Source organism: Sarcophilus harrisii, chromosome 6 (assembly GCF_902635505.1).
Source record: "Sarcophilus harrisii chromosome 6, mSarHar1.11, whole genome shotgun sequence".
Classification (NCBI taxonomy): domain Eukaryota; kingdom Metazoa; phylum Chordata; class Mammalia; order Dasyuromorphia; family Dasyuridae; genus Sarcophilus; species Sarcophilus harrisii.
In genome coordinates, this window is record NC_045431.1 from 192,789,185 (window position 1) to 192,799,460 (window position 10,276).

The window sequence follows — 10,276 nt, forward strand, 5'->3', positions numbered from 1 at the left end:
AGAAATCAAATCCGAGAAGCAGGCACAGGATTAACATATCTCGTTTCCCTTCTCTGATCCTCAGTTTCCCCATCTGTACAATGACAGTGCAGAGCATATAGTAGGCACATTTGATAAATTCTTGTTGGTGATTAATTCATAGTGTTAGCCCAGATAAGGACCTTTCCAGCTCTGACAATTTATGACTAAGTTACCTGACTCCCATGACCCATGGCTCATGTTCTCTACTCTGTCCCTCTCTCCATCCCTCCCCCTAGCTATTTGAGTGAGCCTGCCCCTCCAAAGTCTAGATCCAGACCAGACTGTCCGCCTGTCCTGCCCTCTCTTCACCTTCTCTGTTTCAGCCCAGCAAATGGAGTGGGGAGGGAGAGGGAGAAGGGAAATTAGGGTGGAGCCAGTCCTGGATAAATACTCCCAGTGGCCAGTCTTGGAGTCTGAGTCTCTGCTGCTATTACCAAAGCCACCAATCTAAACCCACTCTCCGGTAAGTAAATTTGCTGCCTTCCTCTTCTTGCCCAGGTCCTTGGGATGCTTGATTTTTCTATTTCTTCCTAATGAGGGGAAAACTCAGTCCCTCACCCACAGCTCTTCCCTCTTCTTTCCAAGTTTGGTTTTCCTCTATACTTTTCCCATTTACCCCAATCTTCTTTTCCCTTGCCCCACAGGGCTTCTCCTCTTGCCTGTCCCTTCTCCCCTTGATGTAGGAATTCCCCTTCCTCATTCACTTTTCCCCTTTTCCCCTGATCTCTCCTTTCCTTGGGATTCCTCTGTCTATCCCCTTTCTCCTTGCTCCAAAGCTTTCCGTGTCTCCTCTCATTCCCCCAAAACATCCTCCCTTTCTATCCAGTGCTTCTGATGACAAGTCTTTTCTCTAGATTTTAAAGTTTTAGCTCTTGTCTGGTTTACCAATTGGAGGAAAGCTGAATGAGAGGGAGAGGGAAGCAGTTTCTTCAGAGACAGAAAGATGAGAAACTAGTACTTTCTCATCCTCCCAGTTGTAGGTTCTCCCTCCCTGATACCTTTATCCTCTTTGTGTCTCCCACAAATTTGCCCTGGAAAAATAGCCAAGCAACTGCTTTTCATCATGACTGCTTACCCTGATGCATCTCTTTGCATGCTCTCTTCTGGGCTGAGCAACAGAACTTTCTTTGGCAATATTTCTGTTCCTCACTCCTGAGCCCCTCTAACAGGGAATGAATAGTTGACTGGTGGAAGGAACTCCTTGCTCTCCTGCTTCCAGAGTAAAAGACAATGGGGTTGAGATCCTCAGCCTCAACATTCTGGATTTTAATTTCACTTTATGATTTGAGAAGATGCATCAAGGATACAACAGTCAAAAATACTAATGCAATCTTAGACTGAATTGAGACTTCTAACATCTAGAAGCCAAATAGCCTTTACTCTGCCATTGGGAGACCACATCTGGTATGTACTGGGTTCAGTTTGGTGTTACTCTACCCTTGGGAGACCATATCTAGTATGTATTGGGCTCAGTTTGGGGTCCTACTTTGAAAATCACTGATAAATAAACCAGAGAATATTCAGAAGAGGGTCAGGAGAATAGGAAAGGACTCAAGACATGACATTTAAAGCCTCGGGGAGGAGGAAATTTAGGAATAAACCATAACTTTCTTAATGTATTCGAAGAGCTATTGTGTGAAGGATTGGACTTATTCAGGTTAGCCCCTGAAGGCAGAACTATAAACTAAGGAAATTTGGAAATCAAGGTGGGTATGGGGAGGGGAAGCAGACTGGCAAATGCAGGGTTGATATAAAGAAGAATTCCCTAAGAAATCAGAGATCTTCAAAAGGAGAATGGACTTCGGTGGAGTGAGTTAGTGACCTCCTTCCATGGAGGTCAGACAGGCATCTATTAACTTTATCATATGGCAGGCACTGTACTAAGTATTGGGATCCAAAGGAAGCCAAAAAAAAAAAAAAAAAAAAAAAGTCCCTGACCTCCAAGACCTTACATTCTAAAAGAGCAGATATGTAAATAGTTATATACAGAGAAGATATTGAGACAGTAATTGAAAACATACTTTCAGAGGGGAAAGAGAGCTGGGAAAGATTCCCTTCTGAAGATGAGATTAGATTGCTGAGAGGGAGTCAAATATAAAAAGAGTGAAAAGATTCTGACTTTGGATATATTAATTTCTTATGTTAGTTTTTCCTTCTTTTTCAATTTTTGTCTTAAAAAATACTACTTGCTTTATGGGATGATTCTTTAGGCAAAGGAAGAAAGGGCAAAGAATACTTGGGAAAACTGTAGTGATGTAAAAAAAAATTAAATCAGCAAAAACTTATTTTAAAAAAGAAAAAGACTGAAAAAGTAAAAGGAGCCATGTTATGAAGATCTTTAAAAGCCAAACAGAAGATTTTATATGTGATCCAAGAATTAATAAGGAGCCACTGGAGCTTACTAAGCAAGGGCAGGACATGGTCAAACCTATGCTTTAGGAAAAAAATCACTTTGATTACTGCTAGGTGGATGGACTGGAGACTTGAGAAAGAAGACTAACAGAAATCTAATTCAGTCTCCCTTCATTTACTCCCAGATCCCCAACTCTGCAATGAATCCACTACTTTCTTCCACCTTCCCTTATAAAAGCAAGATAAACTCACTCCCTTCACCTCTAGAAGGAATTTTGTAAAATCATATACCTAGAGCTGGAAGAGATCTCCTAAGCTATCCAGTCTGACTCCCCCATTTAAGGAATAAAAGAGAAATTTAATAATAATAACAAATAGCTAATATTTACACAGTGTCTATCATGTCAGGTATTGTGCTAAATGCTTTAGATTTATCTCATTTCCCCCCCACAACAATCCTTGAAGATAGGTGCTATTATCATCCTCCTCATTTTACAGATGAGGAAACAAAGGCAAACGGGTTAAATGACTTTCCTGGAGCCATACAGCTAGCAAAGTCTGAATTAAGATTTGCATCCATGACTTCCTGACTCCAAGACCAATATTCTATTCACTACTCTGTATTGTTCTAGTTCTTTAGGCTTTCCCAAGAGGGAGAGGGAGGGACTGGGACAGTAAGCAGATTTTAAAGCGAGGGGGGATAATAAAGTAGGGTCTGAGTTGGCTTCCCTGGGGATGGAAGGCTGACTAGAAGAAAGGTACATGTAAATATTCCTGCAGAGAGATTATATTATTAATAGTGCTTCGAGGTAGGCAAATTGCTCTTGCCACAAAATCCTGTGATAGAGAGAATGAAGTGTATTATTTACCCAGTTTTACAAATGAGAAAGCAACAGCTGCTAGTCATCAACAAGAACTTGATTCCAAGTCCATTCAGCAACAAGTTCTAGTCTGCTGAAGCAAGCCTGGTGACTGTCTTCTGTCCCTCCGTCCCATCCTCCAGGCCACCCGGATAACATCTCTGCCATGTCTTATCTTCGACCCCTCCTGCTCTTAGCACTACTGGTTCTGGGGACCCAGATTTCTTATGCTCAACATTGGTCCCATGGCTGGTATCCTGGGGGGAAGAGAGCATTAGAGGGAAACCCAAGCCTAGAGGTAAGTGAAATGCATCCCTCCTTCTTCATTCTTTCTCCTTCATTATTTCTGCTTCCTCTCCCTTGAAGATCCCACAGGGTCCCTCTCCACTGGGTCTGGGGTTAGAGATGATATCCCAAGGCCATCTTGGCCCAAAGCTCACTTATGGGAGCCTGGGCCCCAGAACCACCTTTATCTCCCTGGGGAGGTCAGAACTATGGATGAGGGCAGCCCTTCTCCTACTCCCTCTATCTCTAAAGCTTTCGTGGGACCTAGGATCCTCTCCCTGTCATTGAGAAAAAAGGAAAAACAGCCTCATTTATTTCTGTTTTCCATTCCCTGCTCAGGCCTCAGAAGAAGCGAAGTCGTGGGATGGTGGTGAGAGGTCCCTGCTGAAGACGCTGCTGGTGAGAGCAAGCCCTGAGTCCTCCCAGGCCTATCCTGACCACCATTGCTCTCCCAAGGCCCTTGGAGACAAAGGAAATAGATTTCTACTGCGTCATCCATCCCTTATCTAGCCCCATCCTCCTAATCTTTTTTTCCAAGTGAGGAAATAGAATCTCCCCGCTCAGATGAGAGAAAGCTCAGACCAAGCAAAGAGGATTTGGGTTCAGAAGTCCCCTGTGTGACTTCAGACAACTTCTTTGACTTCTCTGAGTGTTTCCTCATGTAAAAATTAGGAGGTTGGGATCTCTCACACATATTATCTCATTGGGTCCTCTGCACACTTCATGAAGCAGGTGCTATTTTTACAATTTAAATTAATTTATTTTTGTTACATTGAAAATCTCCATCCCACACTAAAGAAAGCACCCATTTAATGTGTGTGTGTGTGTGTGTGTGTGTGTGAAACTATGCTATATGTATTTCTATTTCTTAGTTCTTTCTCTGGAAGTGGATAACATCTTCCCATATAACTCCTTTGTAGTTGATTATGTAATGATAGAAAAGTGAGACAAGATAAAGATTGGAGAGTTTTTAATATTTTATTTGGATTTCTGAGAGGGAGATAGTCTGGAGGCAGAGCAAAATCCATTCTGTCTTCAGGGCTAAATTAGACTTTCGTCTCAAAGAATCCAGCCTCGAATGTAAGATTCCAATGGATTTTATACGCGGCTCCAACATCAGGCAGAGAAAGGGTTGGAGTCCGAACACTGGTAAACTCGGGAATATCCAGGGATGAACCATCAATCAGGTTCTGAGAGGGTTGGGGGTGAGGACTATAAATTTTTGATAACTTAGGAGGATTTAGGAGCCAGGATGCCTGAACTTCCCTTTATCTGGGATTATACATTTACAGTTTATGACTATTTTAGAATGCCAGAGTGGCCAGATTTCCACAGTCCTAATTATCTCAGTCCTAATAAACAGTAAAGGGGGTTGCAACCAGGAGGATTGAGGCAGAACAATTCAAGGAACTGAGGCAGAACAATTTAGGGAAACTGAGGCAGGACAATTAGGAAAACTGAGGCAGAACAATTAGGAAAACTGAGGCAGAACAATAAAAGGAAACTGTGGCACAACAATTAGACAATTAGAGTATGTATAATACTTCAGAATAACTTAGTTGGTGACATTTATTTTTGGAATAGTATTGCTGTCACTATATAGAACATTCTATTTAATGGTTGTCCTCATTTCACTCTATTATTTTATGCATAATCATGTTTTTCTAAAATCAGCCTGTTCATCATTTCTCATAACAGAATAATATTCCTTCACAATCATAAACCACAATTTGTTCAGCCATTACCCAATTGATGGGCATCCCCACAATTTCCAGTTCTTTGCCACTGCAAAAAGAGCTGCTATAAATATTTTAGAACATATAAGTTCTTTTCCATTTTTCTGCAGGTGCCATTGTTACTACCATTTTACAGATAAGGAAACTGAGGCTAAAAGTGATTAAATGACTTGCCTGGGGTAGAAGAATTTGCTCATCTAGAATGCCTATACTAATAACAACCCCTAAAAATTATGATTATTGTACATGTGAAAGTATTTTGAAAACAGTAAAGCCCTTTCCAAATTGAAAAACTCCCCAAGGAACAAAATTTGCCATGTTTTTATTATTTGAGTGAACTTCTGAGTAAGGAAACTCCTTCTACCCAATGTACCTCCTCAGAAGAAGCTTGGGGACAGTGGAAGGTTGGGACATGCTTAGGGTCAAGCAGCTGATAAGTGTCAGAGACAGCACTTGAATCCAGCACCAATGAGGCTAGTTTTCCATCCACACAACACATCAACACCTTGCTTCATTAATATCATTAGTGTTATTCTCTTCCTTCTCTGCAGGCTGATATTCTGGCCCAGCAAAAACAGAAGAAGTGACCCAACCCATCACCCTTCCCCCAGCATGTCAGCACATATCTCACCCTCAGCTTCTGGGGGTTCCCAAAATCCTTTCCTTGTTTGTTATCATTATTAATGTCTATACTCTCTTCCTATAAGTCCCTAAGGACAGGGGGTTTGCCAGGTCAAACTTTGTAACCCCAGAGTATTGCTCAAAGTAGTTAATTAATAAATGTCTTAATATTCTGTACTGTTTCATTTGGTGATCTTGTCATTTCCCATCATTTCAATGATCTCTATAAAAGAGGCCTTCTTTATCTTCTCAGGAGGTAACCCACCACATTAGCTTTCACCAGGTAATCAGTCACTGTAGATGGAGTCAGATTTACTTGCCCAACCCTAATGTGTCTCTCAACCTTCATTCTCCCTTTTCCACTTACCTATTAGTTTTCATACTGGATGTCCTCTGGATGTTTCAAATTCAACATGCCCAGAAATGAATTCATTATCTTTCTCCCAAAACTCTCCTCTTTCCCTAACTTCCGTATTACCATTGAGGGTACCACTATTATTCCAGTCTCCCAAGCTCAAAACTTAGATGTCTTCCTCAGCTTCTCACTCTCTTACCCCATCCCTCCTCTCACCCCCACCCCAGCCACAGCCTCATATCCAGTCAACCTCTTTTTTCTATCTTTGCAACATTTCTCTTACCAACCCCCTTCTCTCCTTTGTCAGATTGTGCTGGTTCATATTATTACAATAGCATCTGCTTGGTCTTCCCCACTCTAGTCTGTCTCCCACTAGGCTCCCAAAATGATTTTTCTAAAGCACAGACCAGACCATGGCACCTTCCTATTCACTCCAGTGGCTCTCTATACTTCCAGGATCAAATAGCAAATTTTCTCATTGGCTCTTAAAACACTTCATAAATTGGTGCTTTTTTTCCTCATTGTCTTTCTATGCCTTACATCCTGCAGTGTTCACGATCTGCCATCTAGTGACAGACCTCCTCCCTGTTTCTCCAACAAGACATGCCATCTCCTAACCTTAAATGTGTTCTCTCACTGACTGCTCTACCCATCATTCTCTCCTGCTTCATCTGCCTCCTGGCTTTCTTCAAGTCCCAGCTAAAATCCTACATTCTGTAGACTAGGGCTTCTGAAATTTTTTCCACTAGTAACCCCTTTTTCCTCTGAGAAATTTTCATGAGGCATATAAAATGCTATTTAAATCAAACATTTATTAATAATAAATCATAATTTTCCCACCCCACATCCAGTTATATGACCTTTAAGAAAGTGGGCTATAGAAAACCTTTTCCAAAACCTACTTAATACAAGTGCCTTCCTTCTGTGATTATTTCTAATCACACTTCATAGTTTACATTTTGTACCCCCCATAGACTGAGAACTCCTAGAGAAATGGAACAATTGTTTGCCTTTCTTTGGATCCCCAATGCTTAGCCCAGTACCTGACACATAGCAGGTACTTGATAAATGCTAATTGGCTGGCTGATGAATTAAATTGAATGAGGGGCTCTTCCTCCTCAACCACCTCCACTATTGCTCTCTCCTGGTAAAAAGGCCTTCTTTATCTTCTCAGGGGGTAATCCACCACACTAGCTTTCACCAGGCAATCAATCATTGTGGATGGAGTGACTCATGAGTGACTCATACAGAGGTAGTCATGGCTCAGCAGCCCCCTCAGATGATTTCTGTGGAGCTTTCCCTTATATTGACAGAAAATCTGCTTCTCTGGAACTTCCACCTATTTTTCCCATTTAAATTATGTTATTGCTCCCTCTGTGGCATCCAGTGCTTCCTGGACTCCAGGCTTCTGAGTTATAGGCTTATAAATTAGAGCTGGAAGTAGCCAACCCCTTCATTTTGCAGACAAAGAAACAGACCCATAGGAGTTAAATGACTCCCGCCCTGAGGCCACAAAGGTAGGACTTGAACCCAAGTCTCCCAACTCCAGAGCAGTGCTCTTTCCATTGTTCCACACTGCCTAAGTAGATTCACCGGCCAGCTGATCCACTGGGAGCAATTACTGCTGGAGCCAAGTTAAGGATCACTATGTGGTGAAGAGCTGTGATTTCTACCCAATTCCCAGGGCAGTTGTTTGGGAGACTTGTTTCATCAAGCTAAAAGGGATGATACACACAGTATATACATGAATGAATGAATGAATCCTCAATGCTTTTAGCACTCTCCATGGTCCTTAAGGATTCCCAGGCAGTAGCTGTTTGCTGATTATAAAAAAGCACTTGGCTGAATAGAGAAAAACAGTCTTGACAGAACCTAAGATTTGGAAGGGACCTCAACAAACATTCAGTCCAACCCTAATCCTCAAAGGCTGTCTCTCTCAACAATATTCCACAAAATTCCTTGATGAATGCAACCAACTCTAGGAATATTTTTATTCAAAGAATCTTTAGACTGTTAGTTTCAAGGGAAGCTTACAACAGGGAACTGTATGCCTTGACATATGTATTCTGAATTGTAATGGAGAATTTGTTGTGGAGAGAGTGTGCCTGTTGTGGTGAGGTCCTCCAGATTCTCTTGTTTGTGGCTGGCATTTCATTGATTGTACCAAGTTCTTGAAAACTCCTAAATCTTTTCAGTGAGATCTGTGAACACTGAAGAGATGGGCCTGACAGTTTAAAAGGGTAAAATAAAAAAAGTAAGCATGTCTAGACTTGTGTCCAGCTGTGTAATTCCAGCATAAGTATATAGATGGATATAGATATAGATATAGAGCTTGCACAGGCAATAAAGTGAGCCCAGTATAGGAGAAAAAAAACTAGTTAGGTTGTATTTGACAAACTGGGCAGTGCTTCCAGTGACTCTGACATCTGTCACAAAGCTCTTTTTTCAAACTCTATAATTCTTCTAATAATATATATAACTGCAAATAAGAAATAACAAATAAGAAAATAATAGAAAATAAAAAATTGCCCATGACCCAAAGTGCACTGGAGAGCTGTGTGGTGGCCATAAACAGAACGGGACATGTTGCCAACAATGACTGTGTACAAAATACTATGTAAGAAATGTGTGATCAAAGTGTGCAAGGAAAAAAAAAAAACCCTAAAAAGTCAAGACCTAAAACAGGGATTCTTAAGCTTTTTTCCCTCCACAGGCCCCTTTTGGTAGTGTGGTGACATCTATGGCCCCATTTCTCAGAATGCTTTTAAAGGCATAAAGCAGAATACATATAATTATAACAGACATCCTTTGCCTCCTGTTCTTACTTGTTGATTTATTAATTCTCCAATATCCCACTGGAAGCTTACTCCTTTTTATTTATTTATTTATTTTTTACATGACCAAACTGTTATTTTGCTGTACAAAAAGAATCAGACTCTGAAATATTGTACAATTAGCTTGTGAAGGAAATCAAAAATGCAGGTGGGCAAAAATATAGGGATTGGGAATTCAATGTAATGGTTTTTAGTCATCTCCCAGTGTTCTTTCTCTGGGCGTAGCTGGTTCAGTTCATTACTGCTCCATTAGAAATGATTTGGTTGATCTCCTTGCTGAGGATGGCCAGGTCCATCAGAACTGGTCATCATACAGTATTGTTGTTGAAGTATATAATGATCTCCTGGTCCTGCTCATTTCACTCAACATCAGTTCGTGTAAGTCTCTCCAGGCCTTTCTGAAATCATCCTGTTGGTCATTTCTTACAGAACAATAATATGGAAGCTTACTCCTTAGGGTTTTTTGGTGGTTGTTGTTTTTTTTTTGGACACTCCCTTTTAAAAAAATGAGCACATTGCTGGTGATGAGATTTAAGGCTTTAATTGCTTAAAAATGCACGAAGTCTTTTGATTAGCTACAACAGCAGCCCCACACTGTACGCTTAGCATAGTGCCTGATAATAATAAGTGTTCACTCTGACTGAAACATAGGACATCGTAACTCTAAATCAGGGAAGGGCTCTTAGAGACCCAATCCAAATCCTTCTCTGTGTGGATAAGGAAACAGAGCCAGGAAGATTAAGTCTTTTTACTAGTAAGTAGAAGATCTGTAATTTGAACCCAGGACTGGAAACTGGAAACAGCAGGGCTGCCCTATGGCATCAGTTGTGTCCCAGGAACTATGACTGCCTCTCGCCTTCTCTCGGCAGTGGCTGTCAATCAGTTTGACTGATTAAGCATTTACTATTATTTCTCTAAACACAGGCAAAGATAGTTTTCAATATTCAGCTTCAAAAAACCTTGTGTTCCATAGTTTTCTCTCTCCTCCTCCTCCTCCCCAAGACAGCAAACAATCTGATGCAGGTTAAACATGTGCAGTTCTTATAAACATATTTCCACATCCCTCACGCTGAGCAAATCCATATACATACGTACACATACATATGTCTCAGATGAAACAAACAAACAAACAAACACAACAACAACAACAACAACAACAACAACAAATAGGTTTCATCTACATTCATAAAAAAAAATACTATGATTAAGCGT

At 40.9% G+C, this 10,276-nt stretch overlaps 1 protein-coding gene across 1 annotated transcript; it reads left to right on the forward strand.

The window, feature by feature from the left end:
• The first annotated feature begins 400 nt into the window (after window positions 1-400).
• LOC100916503 (progonadoliberin-2) lies at window positions 401-6,052 on the forward strand. The gene is made up of 4 exons (XM_003774501.3): window positions 401-484; window positions 3,377-3,531; window positions 3,858-3,917; window positions 5,806-6,052. Exons 2-4 carry the CDS (start codon window positions 3,400-3,402, stop codon window positions 5,839-5,841), a joined length of 228 nt encoding a protein of 75 aa, XP_003774549.1. The 5' UTR covers window positions 401-484; window positions 3,377-3,399; the 3' UTR covers window positions 5,842-6,052.
• Window positions 6,053-10,276: the final 4,224 nt, after the last annotated feature.